Below are 21,010 nucleotides of genomic sequence, written 5' to 3' on the forward strand. Positions count from 1 at the left end.
TTACAGAGCTTTGGGGCTGGAAGGAGTAGTGGAAACTAGGATGAAAAAAGACAGCAGTGGCAGAAGAAAGCAAGAGTGAGTCAGGAGATTTTTAAAAGCAGGATAAGCCCTAGTCAGAGCTGTGCCTGAAGGAAAGGGCTGAGAGAAAGGACTGGAAGAGGCAGGTAGCTGGTGAGGCGGCTGTTGTAACAGTCTGTTCAAAACATAGTCAGGCACAGCGGGGCAGTGAGGATGGAGAGGACTGTAAGAGAACACTGCAGGGCTCGGTGCAGGACAGGGTTTGAGGGGAAGAGATTGATGACAGCCCTGTTTTCAGACTAGGTCGCAGATTAAGCTGCAATTTATTTTATCTAAAGAAAGTATTTGGCATCACTTCTCCAATGCACTCATTGATTTTCTAGGTGGATAGTTCCTCACCTGATAGAACCCTTTCCAGGATAGGGTGGGAGGAGGAGACCTGGTCGCAGTTACCCTTGGCACCCAGCTAAGGGTCCTGGGGTGGGGAAAGGATGAGGGGGAAGGTATTTCCTCAGAGAAGCCTTCCCGGCCTTCCAAGATTGGTTTGAATCATAAGCCATAGTTGACTGGACATTTGTGAGGTACTTGATGGATGATTGTCTTTCCCACTGGAAATATGAGCTCCAGTACTTAGAACAGTGCTTGACATCTGGTTGGCACTTAGAAATATTTGTAGAGCTGTAAAAATCTATGGACAGATCAGTCGTTGCCCCGGACTGAGAATGGAAGAAGGGACTGACTGCAAATGGGCACTAGGAATATTCCCATGTCAAAAACTGCATTGTGGTGATGGCGGTTCAACTGTTTACATTTACTAAACAATCAGCGAGTACATTTTTTTAAACCTTTATTTTATTTATTGTTATGTGGTTCAGAGGCTTGAACCCAGCGCCTCGCGCATGCTAGGCGAGCGCTCTACCACCTGAGCCACAGCTCCAACTTCCAGAGGGTATATTTTAAGATATATAAATTATACCTCAATAAAGCTGTTAAACATAAAAATTATGATTTGTGGAATGAGTAAATGATTTCTCGGTTCACGGGATTGTAAACTCCCGCGCGTGAGAGGCGCGATCTCTCTCCAACTCTAGGAAACCGGCACTTCGTAGGTGCACAACAAACATCTTACTGAAACAGCGAATCAATGAATGAAAAGGGTGGTGGCTTCCCGGAGATCCTGGACCCGCCTGTTCCGGGTCGCAGAACTGTTCCTGGATCGGTGCGTCACTGCGAGACGAGCCCGGCGATTGGCTAATAGGAACAGCAGGGAGTGAGCGCGGAGGAATACCGAGGAGGGCCGGAGGTGGGGCGGGGCATCGGGGGCGGGGCCACGCGGGGCGGGCTCCGGAGGCCGGTGGCGCGCACGCGCCCTACTACCACCGCTGTCGCTGCAGTGAGAGAAGCTGAAGCGATGGCCGGGTCCGCGTGGATCTCCAAGGTGAGTGCTGGCAGGCCGGCATGTGCAGGCTGGCAGCAAGAGCAGGCAGGCCGGCGAACCGCGTGCTGGGTGAGGACGGCTTACGGGACCCGATGGGCAGGTGGCTCGCGGTCCTCGTAGACAGTTTGGGAGTCTGTTCTCGCCGCTGGTGCGAGGCGCTTGGTGGCCGGCACCCAGGGTCTGGGCAGCCCTGAACCCGGACAGCAGCGCCTCAGGCGACGACGACGTCAAGGTCAAGGCTGGGGGAACCGGCCCTGCTCCGGATATTACCATCGACCTTCTCCAGGGCCACCGCCCGGCCTAGCGAGCCGGGGAAGGTCACGGAGCCCCCGCCTGGGCTCCGCGGTCCTGGCTGCGGCCCTGCGGATGGTACCCATAGCCCCAGAGCACGGCTCAGGCCTTTTTTGGGGTCTGCTTGGCTCTCGGCAGGATAACCGCAGGAGCAGGCGTAGGGTAGTGGGATTTCCCAGGTGAGGGAATCCCGGGGCTGTTTTTCATGCCAGATTTTGTCCTCCTTGGAGTTCTTCCCAGTCCGACTCTGTGCTCTTGTGTCTATTTCCCCTTTAAAGGGCACAGGGCATTTACATCTTGGCATTACTATTTGAACCCTAGGAGAGGGAGACTCACAGCATCTTCCTTTTACCTGTTTATTAGTGGGAGTCTTGCGATCTGGAAAGCTCAGTTGCTAGAGCTGGAGAGGATTTCAGATTATCTTCGCAGTTCCTTGGTTTTTCAGAGGAAAGAACCTAACAGATTTGCTCAAGGTCACACAGGAAGTAGGTGGCAGAGCTGGGAGAGGAACCCGAGTGTCTTGATTCACATTTTCAACCTTTTTAAAAAAATTTTTTTCCCCAGTACTGGGTATCAAACCCAGCAACGCATGCGTGCTAGGCAAATGCTCCAAGGTAGGCAGGTGCTATAGAGCTACCTCCCCAGCCCTCTCACTTCCATTCTGCCTGCTCTGTGGCCAAGGTCACATAGTAAATTATGTGTAGTACAGGGAATAACATGCCTTATTAGTCTCCTGTTGCTATTAATGGGTGGTCCCCTTGGAGTCTACCATAAGCAACTTAATTTTTCTATAAAACTTGTTACTATTTTTCTCCTTTTTTTTTTTTTAAAGTTTAAAGATAGGTTCAGGGATACACTGTTATTTAGTGATAATATTTCTACACTGGAATTTAGGAGTCCTAGGTTTAAATCCTGGCAGTGCCTTTCTTTGGTTGCACGACTCTAAGCAAATTAACATCTCTGAGCCTTAATATGCACATCTGCAAAATATCTGTACTTGTGTCGCCAAGTTGTTGGAGACTTAAATAAAATAATGAATGTGAAAACACCTAGAACATGCAGAAGGAACACAAAAATATGAAGCTTTTTTAGCCATCAGAATATTTATCTTGGCAGTCATCAAGAACACAGTGGTTTGTGGGTATCAATAACTGGTTTTTTTTGCTCAGTAACTAGATTGACTTTGTCACTCTTCTCAGATTGGGATTTGCTTGGGATGGTAGCTGTTATATTTACTTCTAAAGGTAAAATAACCTCTGTTTCACTGTTAAAACAATCCCTCAATCACTGGGCTTGCACTTAACACCTAGTTCATCTTTGGTAGGTACATTAAACCTTCAGAAGTGTGATCTGCAAGAAAAAACTCTCATATTGGGAGTCTAGAAAGCGTCAGGCTGTGGGTCAGAAGATGAAGTTCTCTGACATGGACCCCCAGTGTGATCTTTGGCAGAGTCATCTGACCTCTGGGCCAGTTTTTCCCTTTAGGGATTGGTGCCTCAGAGGCTGACCCTAGGATGGAGGGAGTGCTAAGTTGGATGCTGGGTTCAGAGCAGATCCTTTACTGGGTTTTAATTTATTTATTTGAAAAAGGGGATCTGTACCTTAAAGCTTTTCTCATAGAGAAAATAGAGGGGTTCTAAAGACTTCTGACTGTGAAATACTATAATGTCTGAGTTGCCATTAGCAAGCACTTATTGAGCCTGCCTTACATCCATCCAACATTGTATCTATTATGTTTTTAAGATGGTGTATTAAGGTTAAAAAAGGAAGTAAGAAGCCAGGGATTAAGATGGCCCACTGAGCCTGAAGTCAGAAGTTCAGGGATCCAGTAAAGGCTCTGCAAGCCTGGCCTCAGTTTTCTCATCTGAGAATCTCTCTCTCCAGGTTTTATCAAAATACATAATGTGATATATATATATATATATATATATATATATATATATATATATATATATATATATATATATATATATATAAATAAAAGAGAGAGAGAGAGAGAGAGATGTGTGTGTGTGTGTGTGTGTGTGTGTGTAATATAGGAGATAGGGCTCTAAAAACTCTTTAAAAATTTTTTTTTAGTTGTAGCTGGACAATATCTTTATTTTTATTTATTTATTTTTATGTGGTGCTGAGGATTGAACCCAGTGCCTCATGCTTGTGAGGCAAGTGCTCTACTACTGAGCTATAACCCCAGCCCTAAAAAATCTTATTTTATTGAAGGTTCTAGGTCATCCTAATGTCTTTATTTTTAAAAAAATTGTTTCTAATGTCTTTATTGATGGAGTATTGCTTTAAAAGCTTGGAGGAAAGGTGACAAACATGGAAAAAAACGGTTATTGAGGAAAATTGTTTCATGTATTAAGTCTGGGATACAGGCTATGGCTGTGGCACTGTGGCAGAGCGTTTGCCTGGCATGTGTGAGGCACTGGGTTTGATTCTCAGCACCATGTAACAATAAGTAAAATAAAGGTCCATTGACAACTAAAAAAAATTTTAAAAATTTTAAAAAAAAGTCTGGGATAGAAACAGAAATATGATTGAGGTTGGCCTCAGTGTTTATAAAAGTTTATTGGGCACCTCCTATGAGGCAGGCAATGTCTAGGTACTGGAGACTCAACAGCAAACAAATCATAAAAAAAAAATCTTTGCACTCTTGGGGTTATATTTAAAGCTAGGTTTTTGAAGTCTTGTATCACAAGGATGTGAGTCTATTTTGTGTGTCTTTCCCTCTTTACTGGATGAGGTGGTGAGGTGGAAAGTGGGGAAAAGAACTTTTACAGAATAGCTTTTAATTGGCCTCTTGTCCAATAATCTACCTGCTGGGTGGATGCATCTATGTTCTAGGATGATGATTTGGCTGAGAGCTTGGCATAGACCATTCTTTCAACTTGGCCCTGTCTTTTATTTTCAATCCAGAGGCATGACTATGTATATATAGGATTATAGAATACAATTCATACACACTTTCTTGAATATTGGTTTTTGTCCCATCATTTGTAGGGCCAATATTTCAACAAAGGTTCAGGCTCCATAAGGGAAGACTAAGATAGGATGTAACAGATGTCTCTTTGCTCTTGTATTTAGCATGAAAAAAAGTTACATTTAGCATTTTTAGTGAGTTTTAATGCCTTTATTATAATGTGACTTTATCAGTCCTCAAAGAGTGAGTTATTAGAATTTGAATTAATCTTTTAAAATTTATATTTTTGATGTATGATAATGTTGATTGGGGGACATTACCAGTGGTGATGTCTTGGAGTGGTGGGATTACTGGGTGGCATTTTTTGTATCTTTTTCTAGTCCCCCCCAAATTAACAATAGTGACCATATTATCTGTATTAGCAGAAGAAATAAAGTTATTTAAAATCTTCATTCTGCATGGCATCAAGTGGTTAGGAATAAACTTTCTTAGATTTTATCATAACAGTGTATTTTCTTTCTTTCTTTCTTTTTTTTTTTTTTCAGGGGCACTTAATCACTGAGTTACATCACCAGCCCCCCCCCCCTTTTTTTTTAGTTATAGATAAATACAATGCCTTTATTAATTTATTTGTTTATTTTTTATGTGGTGCTGAGAGTCACACCCAGTGCCTCACACATGCTAGGCAAGTGCTGTACCACTGAGCCACAACCCCAGCCCATTTCCAGCTCTTTTTATTTACTTTTATTTTTTGGTACCAGGGATTGAACCAAGGGGTGCTTAACCACTGAGCCATATCCCCAGACCTTCTTTTTTCTATTTTATTTGGAGACAGAGTCTTGCTGAGTTGCTTAGGACCTCACTAAATTGCTGAGGCTGGCTTTGAACTAGTGATCCTCCTGCCTCAGCCTCCTAAGCTGCTGGGATTATAGCCAAGTGCCACTGCACACAGCTTTATTTTTTTGAGACAGGATTTCACTAAGTTGCTTAGGGCCTCATTAAATTGCTGAGGCTGGCCTTGAACTTGGCATTTTTCCTGCCTCAGCCTCCCGAGTCCCTGGGATTACAGGTGTACACTACCACACCTGGCATAAAGTGTAACTTCTTAATATTCATAGGAGAAGAGTAAATGTAAAGTATGGTTGGAGATACACTGGCCAATGAGGCAGAAGAACTGGATTCTGGTTTTCCATTTTGCCAGATAGTCGCTGTGACTGTAGGCATATTGCTACCCTTTGGACCCAATGATTCCACCTGTGAAATAAATGAGCTGTGCTTTGGATTTCATAAGGACCTTCCTGGATCTAAAGTTATTGGTACTTTTCTTAAAGAATATGTTACCCTAAATTGACCTGGAGGTTAAGAATGTTGATGTAAAACCATTCATATCAGAGAAAATTTCAGTATTTGAGCTTAAAAAGTATAGTTTTATTCTCAGATCATAGATAAAACATGAAATATTTAGGCTTTCAAATCTGAACAAGCTAGCTACATTGAGCTAAGATGTGATAAAGATATTCCTAGGAAGTGCCCAAATTTGCAAATTTGCAGCACTAAATGTTGTTTAATTCTGTGGATAACATTTCTCTGTTGATATTAATGTAGGTCTCTCGGCTGCTGGGTGCATTCCACAATCCAAAACAGGTGACCAGAGGTTTTGCTGGTGGTGTGAGTATAATTATGTCTTTTATTTTTCCCTTTTAGAAGTTTCTCAAGAAAGATGCTCTAATACATCTATTATATAGCATTAATCTCCATTTATTTAAATCTAGGGAAATTGGGCCATGCTTTTAATGCATATTTAAATTATTGGCTAACATATACACAAACCTATTAGGTCACTTGCATATGTAAAAGAATCATATTACAGCTGGCTATGTAAGCCTGTCACATTAATATCTTGAAGGAGTCTTGTTATAAAAATAGAATTACCCTTGAGCCTGTTACTTTATTTCACAATCTCATTTTGGTAAGACAATTTTTTTTCCTTAAAACTAGTGCAAATTGAGAGAAAATTGTTGAGAAGCTTCAAAACCTGCTTTGCATTTTTAATTTGTGAGCTTCCCTAAAAACAGTAGATTGCCAATTAGGAATTTCTCAAATACTTATAAGCCCTGTAGGCTTATACTTTCCTTATACAGTCTTTATAGACTATCATTTTAGTGGATCATCTATTGCTCATTAAATCTGCTGCTTTTAGAATTCCTAGCATTAGAGTTCTGTGCTTTCAGAACTGATACCACATTTTTGGAACATTCTGAGACTGTGGGTCAGTGATTTCCTGTTCATTTTTATTTTATCCCCCTTTTATAGAATCTGATTTGATTTGAATTTCATAATTCCTATACTCCCATATAACATTTTATGCCATGAAGAATTTATAAGACCAGAGTACATTTTTTCCCTTTATTTACTTTTTGTGCTGTGGAAGAAAATTCTAATTTTCTGATGGCCTGATGACATTGGGAGAACAGGAAGAAGCCAAAGGATTCTTTTGGCTCTGCTTATGCAAAAAATGCAGAATGAGGCTTGCACTTCAAGCTCAAGGATGGCTAAGCTGGCATTTCAAACATGTTCTGAAAGCTGATAAAGATGATCATTGCTATCTGCTGTTATTTAATTTTCAGTTATCTGTTCTTTAAAAATATTAGCTTGGTGGAAGGGATTATTTTCAAGAGAAATAAGAGGAGATATTTATTTTTTTAAAAACTTCTTCAACTGTATAGAAAAATTGAGAATTAGTCCACCTGCCCAGGAGGGATCATTGGAAGGCAAAAGTGAGAAACTTCTTTCAAAAAACATATAGATCAAGCAACTGGAGCCTGTTGAAATGAAGTTCCCAAATAATAAAATGATAGTTCCCAAATGGAAAGAGAGGGTCATTAAAATCTTCTGATTTTCCCCCCTTACGTATTTTTATTTCTACATTTGAAATGCTGGCTAATTTTGGACAAATCATTGATGTTACATCATAAGTAAACTTACTGTTGTTCTAGGTCTAATTCAGGCTTTGCAGGTCTGCTCATGTTTTATTTTTATTGGTTACAAATCACATTGCTTATCATTTATATTATACTTATCATTAAGAAGGCAGTTTTTAGGGGAACTAAGAAAAGTGAAGGCCCTCTCTTGATGTAAGGCCTGTTTTTTTTTTTTTTTTTTCTTTTTCTGAGTGTCAAACAGAGCTCTGATATTCTAGAAATGTGTCTGAAAGAGCTTTGTAAGCCTGAAGAAGTTGCAGAGGGAACTTTTCCAGGATTACATGGACAGGAAAGTTGTCTTCATGAGGAACTCTTCTAAATTTTAGTGTGAGAACATTGTTGAAATGTTTTTGCTATCTTTGTTTTATAGAATTAATTAGTCTGGGAGCTTGTCTGAAAAGAAATATCAGTTGGGAGGTCTACTTGGTGGTTTAATTTATTTTTGTTTTATTTAAAAGAGCATCATTTGGGTTCTTTTTAAAACCTCTGAACTCAGATAAAGAACAGTTAGGGAAAAGAGAATGTGTTGGAAGATGGAATCAGATTTCCCAGCCTCACACAGCAGAGGAGGAAGTGAGGGAGAAAAGCGTGGCAGTCCCCATGAGGAACCAGGAAGAAAAAGGAGCAACCGCAAATTCAGACTTGAGGTGTCTGAGGTCCAAAAAGCGGGCTTGCAGCCTTGACTAGAGAGTAAATCTGAGCAGAGAGTCACTGGAGGTGCCAAGAAATGGGCAGAAAACCTAAAGAAGGATAAGGACACAGTATACATCAAGTTAATAAGGAAGCAGAAGTCACCAGGACAGTGAAGATATTTAGCAAAGAAATTTTAGAGGGAAAAAAATATAATAAAGTTAGTTTAGTGATAAATGTTTAGTATAATTTTTGATACCAGTATAAAAGTGAATTCCGTATGTAACGATATGGGTGTGTTTAAGGGAAGAAAGAATTTTGGGACTCTGGTTTGTCTTTAGAACCCTGCAAGGGGTCCACAAGGGGCATTGCTGCCCAGTTCCTCAGTGGTTACAATTTATGTCTGGCGCAGCTGGGCAAAGCATGTTTCCTTCATATTGCAGAATAAAGCCCTGCTTCCTGAAAAAAAAAAAAAAAAAAGAATAGAATTGTGGAATATCTTGTCTATTGATTCCTATCTCCACTTTGATTGTCCTGGGGAAGGTTTGTCTATTTTCTTAGCAGCATTTGAATCTTTCTGAAGCATCCCTATAAAGTGGATTTCTGTCACTGATGTTTTTTTTAACCCTTCAAAAATCAATTCTTACTATTTTCCTTTAATGATTTCTTGTATTCAGGTTCAGACAGTAACTTTAATTCCAGGAGATGGAATTGGCCCAGAAATTTCAGCTGCAGTTATGAAGATTTTTGATGCTGCCAAAGTAAGTTGGCTTTAAAAAAAAATCTATATAATAGCAATTTGTGGAAGAGTTTCTATGAACTCTTTGGATGAATTGCATACAGTTCCATAGAGTTGGTAAGGTCTGTTAGTCTCCATGGATTTTCAGTTTAATAATGCATGTTTCAGCATTATTTGTTACCCACCATTTTATTTTTGATATATTTCACAGTGCTTATCACTGAGAAGCTTAGTGTTTACTAGATTTAAAAAATATATATCCTTTAATGGATATTCAGTACAATATTGTTAATATAAATTACACTAATATAAATTTTGCCAATATAGTTTTGTTCATGATCATGATAATACTTAATGACAGACTGAAGCAGTGGGCTTAGAAATAGAGTAAAAACTTCCAGACCTGTCAGACCTAAAATCAAATTAGGGCTTCAGCTCTTACCAGCAACTGCCTCACCTTAAATAAGTTGTTTTATCATTATGGATAAATTTTCACACAAGGTTATAAAGATTAAATATTAGGAATGTAAAGCCCTCAACTCAATAATCTCATCCTTCACGATCCCTGAATAAATGTGTTTTCTAGCTGTACCAAACATCTAAGTTTTAGATGATCAGTGTGTAAGTCTTAGTGCTAACTTGAGCCTCTACTGCTTGAAGTTCTTTCTCCCTGTGCTCTGACTGGAGCATAGCTCCCTCCTGTCCTTTGACACAACAGATACTATCTGAGCTGGTGGTGCCAATGGCAGTGTGTGTGGCAGAATCTCAGCAGTGTCTTGGCACTTAGTCCCATAGCAGCTTTGAATTTGTTCTGTGAGCTACTCCCAATAATTCTTTTTATCTTTAAGCAAACAGTTCTTATTGTTTCTAAACAAGACCTCTAACTTGTATACTTTCATAAAACGAATGAACTAAATTAGAAACAGTGCCATGAAATTATTCCAATCTTTTCCTTTGTGACTAAATATACATAGACAATGGAATTAATGAGTTTTTCTGTTGTAAGAGAGGTGCAGTATATCAAATTCCACTTGTTGAGTTTTATTCAAATAGTCCTCCAGAGAAACATTTTTTCCCCTTACTAGGGATTGAACCCAGGGGCATTTTACATTGAGCTACATCCCTAACCATTTTTGTTTTTTATTTTGAGACCGGGCCTCACTGAGTTGCTTAGGGCCTTGCTAAATTGCTGAGGCTGGTCTTGAATTTACAATCCACCTTCCTCAGCCTTCCAGGTCACTGGGATTACAGACATGTGCTGCTGTGCCTGGCTTGCATGAAGATGCCTTATACCCAATATTTCTTAAATAAGGAAGAGAGTCTAAGTGTTATTAGCGTAATTTTCAAGTTTCTGGATTTTATGATATGCTTCATCATCCATATTTTTTTCTCTTTCATCAGTGATTTTCTTAAGCCATCAGTTAGATTATGTCTCTGACAGCCTTTCATAGCTTCGTTGCCACAGGCTGATATGGTGGATTATTACAGTATATATTTTTCACAGTTTTTTTTTCTTTTTTCTAACACTGCATTCATAGTAGTCCAGTTGTTTTCTCAGACACTTGAGTCCTCAACTAGCCTGAGCCAGTTCTGCATTGAAAACTCTCAGTGCAAAAGCAGAGCTGGAATTCTGCAGGAAGCAGCCAGGAACATAAGTAACTTTCATAATCTCATTTCTACAGCAGTTCCAGGCAGTAGTGGTCAGTACCTGAAGCATTCTCAATCTGCTGATTTCCACCACATTCTGCTGGTCATAGTATAGGTGTTCAAAAACCCCAGGGCTCTGGCCATCATAGGTACAGGTGATCGAGGCTAAGCCACAGCAGGCCAGGCAGAGAACCCAATGTGGAGGCTCTTGTTACTGTCATTGTTGGTAGTTTAAAATCTGCTATATATTAAGTTATTGAAAATAGTACTGCTGTATTTGTGGAACTTTGAACCCTGCCTGGATTAAGGTTCTTAAGCTCTGCCAAGTTACCTGTCTATCTTGGTATACCTTCATGTCAAAACAGAGAATATAATTGATGTTTAGTTAAATAGAAAACTTTTAAAAAATCTTTTCTTTTTCTGGTGCTGGGAATTGAACTCAGGCCCTCATGCACATGCTAAGCACATACTCTATCACTGAACTATGCACCTCTCCCCCAACCCCCTGAAAGAGTATTTTTAAAAAAATTCTAATGTGGTATTTTCATTAAGACTGGGATGGGTTGTGCTCTATATGTGTAGTAAGAATTGTAATGCATTCCGCTGCGTGTACTTAAGAAAATAACATCAATTAAAAAAAAAAAAAAAGACTGGGATGGGGTATTACTACTTCTGGTAGCCCAGCCGTAGATTTAGGTAAATATTTTAAAATACTTTTGGGGGTTTAGGAAACTTGATGCTTTATTATTATTTATTATTATTCCTTAAACATGCTAGGTGAAATAATGTATAAAATTAAACAAGTGCCTATTATAATACTAATAGTTATAAGCTGAGCAATGAAATCCACCTAAATTATACAAACATTTTTTTTCCTATGTTAGTTTCTAATTAAAACTCCTATAGGTCTGAGGTTGTGGCTCAGTGATGGAGCACTTGCCTAACATTGGTTTCAATTCTCAGCACCACATACAAATAAATAAATAAAGTAAAAGATCCATCAACAACTAAAAAATATTTGGAAAAAAGCAAAAACAAACTCTAACAGAGGACGAAATGCTTATAAAGTGATAGATTTCCCAAAAAAACTGCAATATGATTGCTCAACTCGCTCTTAAGCTGTATAGGAACAAAGACCTTGTCTTATTCTGTACTTTTGACCCTAGGACATGCTCGATGTGTTGGTTGTCGAATATGTGTGTACATACACACAAGGATGTGGGTAGAAAGAAAGGGGACCCTGGTTTATACCTTAAGTTGGTACCTTTAGGTTATATAACATTTCTGATTTTTTACAAACAGTTTTGAGATATTATTCTCCATACTTTTCTGTCATTAAACATATACAATTCAGTTTGATAGTTTTAGGTATATTCACAGAGTTGTGAAACCATCTACAGAATTTTGAAACTTTGTGTGCGTGGGGGGTACTGGAGATTGAACTCGGGGCCTTGCACATGCCAGGCAAATGCCCTACTACTGAACTACACTCCCAGTCCTAATTTTGGAAAATTTTTATTTTTTTTATTTATTTTTGGTACTGAGTACTTAACCCAGGGGCACTTTACCACTGAGACATATCCTTAACCCTTTATTTTTTAATGTTTTGAGATAGGGTCTCACTATGTTGCTGAGCTGGTCTCGAACTTGAGATCTTCCTGCTTCGGACTCCTGGGATTACAGTCCTTCACCACAGTTCCCAACTTGAAAGATTTGATCAACCAAAAAGAAAACTATTACCCAAGAGCAAATTTTTATACCCTGATCCCTGATCCTTTCCCCTCCCTTGCCCTAGGCAACCACTCATCTACTTTCTTTTTTTAAGAATTTAACCTTTATTTTACTTATTTTTACTTGGTGCTGAGAATCCCAGTGCCTCACCTGTGCTAGGCAAGTGCTCTATCAATGGGCTACAACCCCAGCCCTACTTTCTATTTCTATAGATGCCTTTTCTGGACATTTCATGTAAATAAACTTCTATAACATATGGTCTTTGGAGCTGGGGTTGTAGCTCAGTGGTAGAGTGTTTACCTAACATGAGTGAGGCCCTAGGTTTGATTCTCAGCATCACCTGTAAACTTAAAATATTAAAAAAAAATATGATCTTTTATGATTGACTTCTTACACTTATTGTAGTATTTTCAAAGTTCATCCATGTATCAGTACTATAAAGTGTTTCTGTGAACCACAATTCTCCACTCCTTAGGATATTTTAATTATAGCCACCTTAAGAGTCCTTGTAAAGAAAATAAGTGAGCAGATGGCAACTGGGAACATTGACTGGGCCAGAGTAATGTGGAGACTCCCTGTGGGCACGCTAGAGAATGACACCTCTGTTCTCGTGCCATTAACTATTTGGACCTTATTGTATGTGTTTTTACCAGTTGTGCCCCAAATTCCAAGTCTATTTATCAGACCATATGTTACAGAAGTTTATCATTGTAGTGTGAATGTCAGTCTCATTGAGTCTTTCCAGTTCACTGTGCTCTGGTGTGGCATCTAGGCACCTATTCAGTGGGAGGAGCGGAATGTCACTGCCATTCAAGGACCTGGAGGAAAGTGGATGATACCTCCGGAAGCCAAAGAGTCAATGGACAAGAACAAGATGGGATTGAAAGGTAGCACTGAAGTGGAAATGATGGTTATTATTGATTTCTGCTCCAGGTGTCACATTTTCAAAAGTTCCTGCACATAAGCTAAATAAGACCTGGCATCAATTAAAGTAAAGCAATCCTTTTGTAAAGTCAACCCTTGGAGTAAGATACTTTGTTTTTTTGAGACATTCTTTTCAAACTCCAGAAAAAACATTGAAGTATTACTAGCCAATACCAACGGACAGTATGTGTTTATCTTCAACTAGATTTGTCTTGTGCCTAATTTCTACATTTTTATTTTAATACACATTTAAGGTCATGATTCAAAATTACTAGCATGTGACATAGAAATTTGGCACAGGCTATAGATCCATAGACAGATCCACATATGAATCTCATTTTGCCACTTACTGACTGAGAAGCTTGGGCAAATTTCTTATCTTGGAATTGTTTTTCACCCTTCATTTTTGAATGACCCTTGTTCAGTGACTGAGGTTTGGATAATGTTCAGCAGCTGTTATAGTGCTTGTCCTCAGGATGTTCTGAAGATGAGAAATGCAGTTCATGTTCCAGAAAACTCCTGGGAGGATATGTTCCTCCTTACCTGGATCTGAGGGAGTGGGTAAAGTTTGAGACAGAACACAGTTTATAAGGGGGCTTCTAGTAGGATAGTAAGACTAGAATGTATTCTGTTGTCATCTGGGTATTCTTTATTACAGGCCCTTTAAAGACCCCAATAGCAGCCGGTCACCCATCTATGAATTTATTGCTGCGTAAAACATTTGACCTTTATGCCAATGTACGACCATGTGTCTCAATCGAAGGGTATAAAACTCCTTACACTGATGTAAATATTGTCACCATTCGAGAGAACACAGAAGGAGAGTACAGTGGAATTGAGCATGTGGTATGTTCACTTCAGATACTTTTCTGTTCTTAAGTTGCTTTCTGTGTACTTGGGACAATTGTTCAAATTCTCAGTTGAAAATGTCTTCCAAAGACAGCTCAGATTTACCATGTGAGGAGTTGTGTGTGTTTGTCTTGGTGCTGGGTCTCTGGTTGACTCTACTCAAATGGAGGCCAGGAGGAACAGAGCTTGGTGTGGCTTAGGGTACAGGCCTGGGCATCTGGGCATTCCCCATTTCTTGGGCAGGTGACTACCTCTGTACTTCAGTTTTGCTTCTCTGTACAGTTGGGGCTGATACCTACCTCAGGGCCTGGTTTAATGTTAACTCCATTGACATACTATCTGTGTGATGTGGCCATGCTGGCCAACCCCATGCAAGCATGCCACAGTGATGTGGTTTACATGTGGCTAGCCAATGAGTTGTTGCCACATCCTTTCCAGTGTGCAGGGCTTTTTCTTCTTTCAGATTGTTGACGGAGTTGTGCAAAGCATCAAGCTCATCACTGAGGAGGCGAGCAAGCGCATTGCTGAATTTGCCTTTGAGTATGCCCGGAACAATCACCGGAGCAATGTCACAGCTGTGCACAAAGCCAACATCATGTGAGTTCCTGTAGGGGCCAGTGCTCCATTTTGCTTTATTGAGGGGAGAGCAGTGACCAACCATCCCTTCTCTCCACCTTGCTCCTCCATCTAGTATCTCTGAAAAAGAACCTTGTACCAATCAGAGGGTCCAGCATTTCTCTTCTGTTAATCTGCTATTTGTTGGGCCTCACTGGGTATATGACAGGAGTAAAAGGCAAGGGACAGAATTGAGGTCCTGGAAGTTAAGAAGAGACTAAGGGTTACCCGAAGAGAAAGGTGGAGAAGATTTGGGGTCCTCAGATGCTGTGTCCAGTTAGCAGAGGCCATGTTATTTATGCTTTAGAAGTAAACTAGTGGGGATGTTTTAGAAATGGCCTCATGCTCAGGGTCTTAAAATAGTCAGTGCTAATGTTGTCTGATATGTTCCTCTAAATAGTTCAAATTATCCTCATGCCCAGGCTATTAAAGGCCATCTCTGAATATATAAACACTTCCTAACAAAGAAAAGTTAACCATTTAAATAATGAAATTAGATTAACCTTTAATATAATTTTAATAATATTAATGGGGTCTGGGAATGTAGCTCATTGGTAGAGTCCTTGCCTAGCATGCCTAAGGCCTTGGATTCAATCTGAAGCTATACACACACATACATACAAGTTAATAATATTAATGGTTATTTCTTAGATCTTGCTGGGTTAATATTATAAAGATCTAATCTTCTCTATCATGATCAAACTGTTTTACATTTTTATTCTTTTATGCTTTCAAAGGGATCCCAAAATATTTTGAACTTGCATTTTATTAACTGCCTAAGAAACCATTTTGCCATAATGAAATCAGACATCTTAGCTTTTGGAACTTAAATTTCTTGCATATAATTTACTTCTTTGATTTGATCCTTTTCTTTCTGCAAGCCTTTGTTTTTCAGCAGTTTTTATTTAATTAAATACAGGCGAATGTCAGATGGGCTTTTTCTGCAGAAATGCAGGGAAGTTGCAGAAAACTGTAAAGACATTAAATTTAATGAGATGTACCTTGATACAGTATGTTTGAATGTAAGTATATATTTATACTTTCCTTTCTTTGAACAGTGTGCATGGTGTGCAATTTTTGATTGCTAAACGCACAATTGTATTCCTTGTAGATGGTACAAGACCCATCCCAATTTGATGTTCTTGTTATGCCAAATTTATACGGAGATATCCTTAGGTAAGTCTCCCCACTTTTTTAAATTTTTTATTACCTATAATTTATAAATATTTGTGTTAGCTTTCTGTTGCTGTGACAAAATACCTGAGATAAATCAAGGGAGGAAAGGTTTTTTTGGCTTACAGTTTCCGATATTTCAGTCCATGGTCTCTTGGAGCTATTGTTTCCTGAGCCTGTGTTAAGGCAGAACCTCATGGTGAGGAGGGCATGATTGTTCATCTGCCATGAGGTGAACCAACTACCTTTTGACATAATTTCAGATTTTCTAGTAAAGTTACATGAATAGTACAGAGAATTCCCTTATAGTCAGCACCTAGATCCCCCAGATGTTAACATTTTACCTTACTTAATCTTTTCCTCTTTCTCTCCCTTTTTACTTCCTCCCTTTCTCCTCCTTTTTCTTCTTCCCCTCTCTATTTCTCTCTCTCGCACGCGTGTGCATGCGAGCGTGTGCACACACACACACACACTTGTACACAAATATGATGTTGGGGCTGGGAGTATAGCTCAGTGGCAGAGTGCTTGTCTAGCATGTGTGAGGCACTGGGTTCAAGTCTCAGCACCACATAAAATAAATAAAGAAAGGTACGTGTCCATCTACAACTAAAAAAAAATATGATGTTGGCCAAATGGTGACTTTCTAGACCCATCTTTCTACGTTTGTTAGTTGGCATTTTAATATAAAGATAAACTTTCCTTCTCATTTATTACTTGTTTACTTATTTATATCAATGTGGACTCATGGTTTTCTGTTTTCTTGAGTGGCATGTCCATGACTGCCATCACTAATTGATACTCAGATTGTTCCCACTTGGCCAGGGAAGCTCGCTTCCCCATGGCTCCTGGGTCCTTTGAACTCAGCCCTTATTTGGGCCTCATTTTGCTTCCTGGCATAGTAAGCTGCTCCAGGATTATCTGCCTTTTTCTAATCTTAGCCTGGAATCAGCCATTGCTCCAAGGAATCCTGGTTCTTTTAGTGGTGAATAGTATTTATAAACTAAAATTTCAATGCTAGAGGTGAGATGTTTCTTTTTAAAATGTCCTTTGAAATGTTTTTCTGCCCCCAGTGACCTGTGTGCGGGACTGATTGGAGGTCTTGGTGTGACCCCAAGTGGCAACATTGGAGCCAACGGGGTCGCCATCTTTGAGTCGGTAAGAACCCTCACACATAAGCAGAGTTGGGGTTGGATTAGCATGAGAATTCGGGAGGGATTATCAGTATGCATAGGCTTTAACTTGGGAGTTTTGCCAATGTAAAAAAAAAAAATGACACTTTGTGTATGTTTTTTTTTTTAATGTGGTGCTAAGGATCGAACCCAGTGCCTCACACATGGTAGACAAGTGCTCAACCACTGAGCTACAGCCCCAGCCCCTGTATATTGTTTTTTATATAGCCTTGTTTTTGATCATTTCTCTCTAGATATATCTTTATATATCCTTCCTCACTTACAGTACTTTACCAAAAATTGACTGGAAAAAGATTGTTGGTCCATATTTTTTGAAATTAAATTAAAAAGTAGCTCTGTTTCTCCAAGGCTTTTCTTTTCTTCCTCTCCTTCCTCTCCTTCCTTCCTCCCTCCCTCCCTCCCTCTCTCCCTCAGTACTTAGAGATGGAACCCAGTGCCTCACTCATGCGCTGAGCAAGCCCTCTACTACTAAGCTACATCCCTCCAGCCCCTTTTATTCTTTAATTTTTATTATTGGTATTGGGGATTGAACCTGGGGCCCAGCATATACTAGGCAAGTGCTGTACCACTGAGCCAACCCCAAGTCCTATTTCTAAGATCTGTGTCAGAAGAATTGCACATAGTAGTTTTCAATAATTTTTTTTGTTGTTCTTGATGAGGAAAGATGATTGAGACCCCAGCTTCCCCAGAAGTAGGCAGCTTGATTTTTTTTTTTATTACTCATGCTGGGGATCAAGTCCTGGAGCTTCTGCCTGCGAAGCACATGTTCTACAACTGAGCTCATCCTCAACCAAGGTCTTCTTGTTCTTGTCTCTCTCTTGCTAATGTTACTTTTCTTGATGTGTAGGTTCATGGGACTGCCCCAGACATTGCAGGCAAGGACATGGCCAATCCCACAGCCCTGCTGCTCAGTGCCGTGATGATGCTACGCCACATGGGACTTTTTGACCACGCTGCAAGAATTGAGGCTGCGTGTTTTGCTACAATTAAGGATGGAAAGGTATCTGTAATGTGACCTACTTGTGCTAGGTAAAATGCATTTCTTTCATGTGCATTATCTGCATGAAGGGTACACATAATAGCTCTTAAGAGAACCAGAAGATTTGGCATTAAACAGGTATTCTAACTGTGGGCTCCCTGAAATGTGTGCACACACGTGCATTTTCTGAGGTGAGGATCTGAACACTTTATCTGAACAGGGTTAAGGAGCATTGATGGACAGTGTGCAATGGAAAGAGCAATGGGAGCCAGCCCAGGTATCCTGTTGTTAACTGTGTGATCTTGGCCAGCTCCTTTTCTTCTTAGCATAATGTTGTCAAAGCTGACCCCATTAATAAGAAACAAGGAAAGAAAGAAAATCTTATAATTTGAGATTACATTTTAGTCAAAATATAAGAAACGCAAGCTTTTGTTGTTGTTTTTTTTAAGTGCTGGGGTTTGAACCCAGAGCCTCTGGCCTCTTGCATGCTGGGTAAATGCTCTACCACTGGACCACATTCTCAACTTGAAGCTTGTTTTTAATAAGCTGACAGTAACTTTAGGGGTGTTGTCTTTTTTCTGAAGCTATATTTGAAGAATTATGTTCTAGAACCCAGCAAAGAAATGCTTAACTTACACAATAGACCTTCTTAATTGTGTAGAATGCAGATGTAAGATAATTAAACATATCAAAATCTGTTTATATTAAAGAGAGTGAGTTGTTAGAAAACAGATTGGTTGTATGAGAGATTTTTCTTGCAAAGAGTGAAATGTCAGAGTTAGTCATTTAAGTATTTCCTTGGTATTTGTTTCTCAGCCTCCAAAAATAGATCAGAGCCTGTCTAAAATTTTTTCAACTTTAAAAATTCCCCAAGGACTTTTCATGAAACCACTTGTTTAGATTTGTTTTCATTTAAATATCCATGATCAAGCACTATTTTTCTTAGGGTCTAATGTAAGAACAAAGGGAAAATTTTGGAAGATTTTCTTGGTTACTCCCTTTGTAGCAGGAGCAGCTCATTTTTTTAGTGTTTTTGTGTATGCTAGCTAGTTGGGTTTTCCCAGGCCTTTCTGGTGGGTGGATGGCATGTGATGGAATGACTTTGAAATGAGGAACTAAGCAAGTTATAGCAGGCAAGTTCCTTGCTCAGTTGGCATCTCACTGAGGGCTTTAAATAAAAATTCTTTGCTTTAGTGTAGTATGTGGAAATGTTTTTACTTTTGCCTTTTTCTTTCCTCAGAGTTTAACTAAAGATTTGGGAGGCAATGCAAAATGCTCAGACTTCACAGAAGAAATCTGTCGCCGGGTAAAAGATTTAAATTAATGCCTCTACAGATGGCACTAGCCGCAGTCACTCCCAAGGGACACCACCGCATAAACCTCTCTCTAGAATACCTGCTATTATATGTGCATTTGGTTTGCTTGTTCCTTGACAGAGTACATTTTAGATCTGACCTTTTCTTAGGAAAGTCTGTGCAAAGGATGCAGGTGTGATGTCCCTAGGCCTGTTTTCGAAGGACTTTTTCCAAGTATTTCTTTTATTTATTAAATGTCTATCTGATAAACCTTTTTTGTAAACTGTACATGGACTGTATCATTTGCCATTGTTAACCATTTTACACTTCAGTTAAAATAATTTTTCCTCAACTGTAAATATTATGATACAGATTAATAAGAGAAAACATCTAACTTTTTAAACAAAAGTCCTATTTTTTTTGGTATATGAAAATAAACTGGGATATTGGCATAATAGCACAAGATGACATAAAACTAAATGGGCATAAGAGAAAATTCTTGGGAAAGTTCATATCAAAATAGTGAAATGATATATTCCTTGATGGTATGGAAAATAACAGATTTGTCCTTTACATGAATTAATATGAATAAAAATTTCAGATCCAAGAAATATATAATGAGCAATGTAATTTTGTTAATAAGATATATAATATATTGGGTTCAAATCCAAAACTGCATTGTGTATTCAATTATTTTGTTAATCTTAAAATTTAATATTCTTTGCAAGAGCTCTTAGTGAAGCAAAGTAATTCTTTTTCACTGGACACATCATATGTGTCATGAATTGTCACAGCTTATGAGCCCCTGTACTGACACCCTGAGTTCAGGCCAAGGAGCTAACCATTGTGCACACTTACTCTTGCATGTCACTGTCTGGAAACAGACCGCACTCCAACTGGTACTGCCCAGGTGACACTGCTTAGTGGCCTGATCACTTTTTTGGCTGCAGTTAAGGAACTTGGGATGTTGGCTCTTGATTTTGCATTTCAGTGGCTTCCCCTTCGCCTCCCTCTAAGCACCAAATCACTGCCCTCTGCCACAACAGCACCAGTAAAAGATGCCATTGCAGAGACAGGAGCTGACAGCTCTAGCTGATTGACAGAATCATGCCATAATGGGTCCTGGGCTTATCCGATTATGACCTTCAGGCATCTTCTTTCCCCAGCCCCCTCTCTTCTGCTACAGCATGAATAGTTACCCTTTGGCCCCATACCAAATGCAACTCATGTCCTCCCTTGGCTCTTGTGTAAATTTGCAAACCCGTGGCTTTGCATAATGTACCCAGGTCACAAGGGTATTTCTTAACAACAAATATCCCTGTCTGGGTCAGTTTTTAAGCTTGTAACCAGACTTATAATCTTATGTGTATTTTACTTTGTTTTAAGCTGCTGCTTCCTCTGTTTTATTGGAATGTGCTAATAATCAGTGGCTCTTGGGTTCACGGTAATAAAGAATTCCAAAACCAATTGAGATGTATGCCTTCTCTGCCTGTTTCCTGGTCAGGCGCCTTAGGGCATTTTGGCTCAGCTTGTTGCTAAGAATGGAAGGGGTGGCCTGGTGGCTACAGGCTAACACTAGAATTGGCGGTT

At 39.5% G+C, this 21,010-nt stretch overlaps 1 protein-coding gene across 1 annotated transcript; it reads left to right on the forward strand.

Annotated features, from left to right (window-relative positions):
* The first annotated feature begins 1,360 nt into the window (after positions 1 to 1,360).
* Positions 1,361 to 20,887, forward strand: Idh3a (isocitrate dehydrogenase (NAD(+)) 3 catalytic subunit alpha). Its single transcript, XM_046428075.2, has 11 exons — positions 1,361 to 1,456; positions 6,273 to 6,335; positions 8,956 to 9,039; positions 13,168 to 13,282; positions 13,978 to 14,165; positions 14,632 to 14,765; positions 15,703 to 15,805; positions 15,895 to 15,959; positions 17,027 to 17,111; positions 17,994 to 18,146; positions 19,366 to 20,887. Exons 1-11 carry the CDS (start codon positions 1,430 to 1,432, stop codon positions 19,447 to 19,449), a joined length of 1,101 nt encoding a protein of 366 aa, XP_046284031.1. The 5' UTR covers positions 1,361 to 1,429; the 3' UTR covers positions 19,450 to 20,887.
* The last annotated feature ends 123 nt before the right edge of the window (positions 20,888 to 21,010 follow it).

Source organism: Marmota monax, unplaced genomic scaffold (assembly GCF_021218885.2).
Source record: "Marmota monax isolate L192 unplaced genomic scaffold, Marmota_monax_Labrador192_F-V1.1 WCK01_AAM20220418_F8-fsc00111, whole genome shotgun sequence".
Taxonomy (NCBI): Eukaryota; Metazoa; Chordata; class Mammalia; order Rodentia; family Sciuridae; genus Marmota; species Marmota monax.

Coding starts and splice junctions, on each gene's coding strand:
- Idh3a (XM_046428075.2), top strand. CDS start 1,430: ATGGCCGGGTCCGCGTGGATCTCCAAG. Junction 6,336..8,955: donor CCAGAGGTTTTGCTGGTGGT/GTGAGTATAATT, acceptor TCTTGTATTCAG/GTTCAGACAGTAACTTTAAT. Junction 17,112..17,993: donor GGGTCGCCATCTTTGAGTCG/GTAAGAACCCTC, acceptor CTTGATGTGTAG/GTTCATGGGACTGCCCCAGA.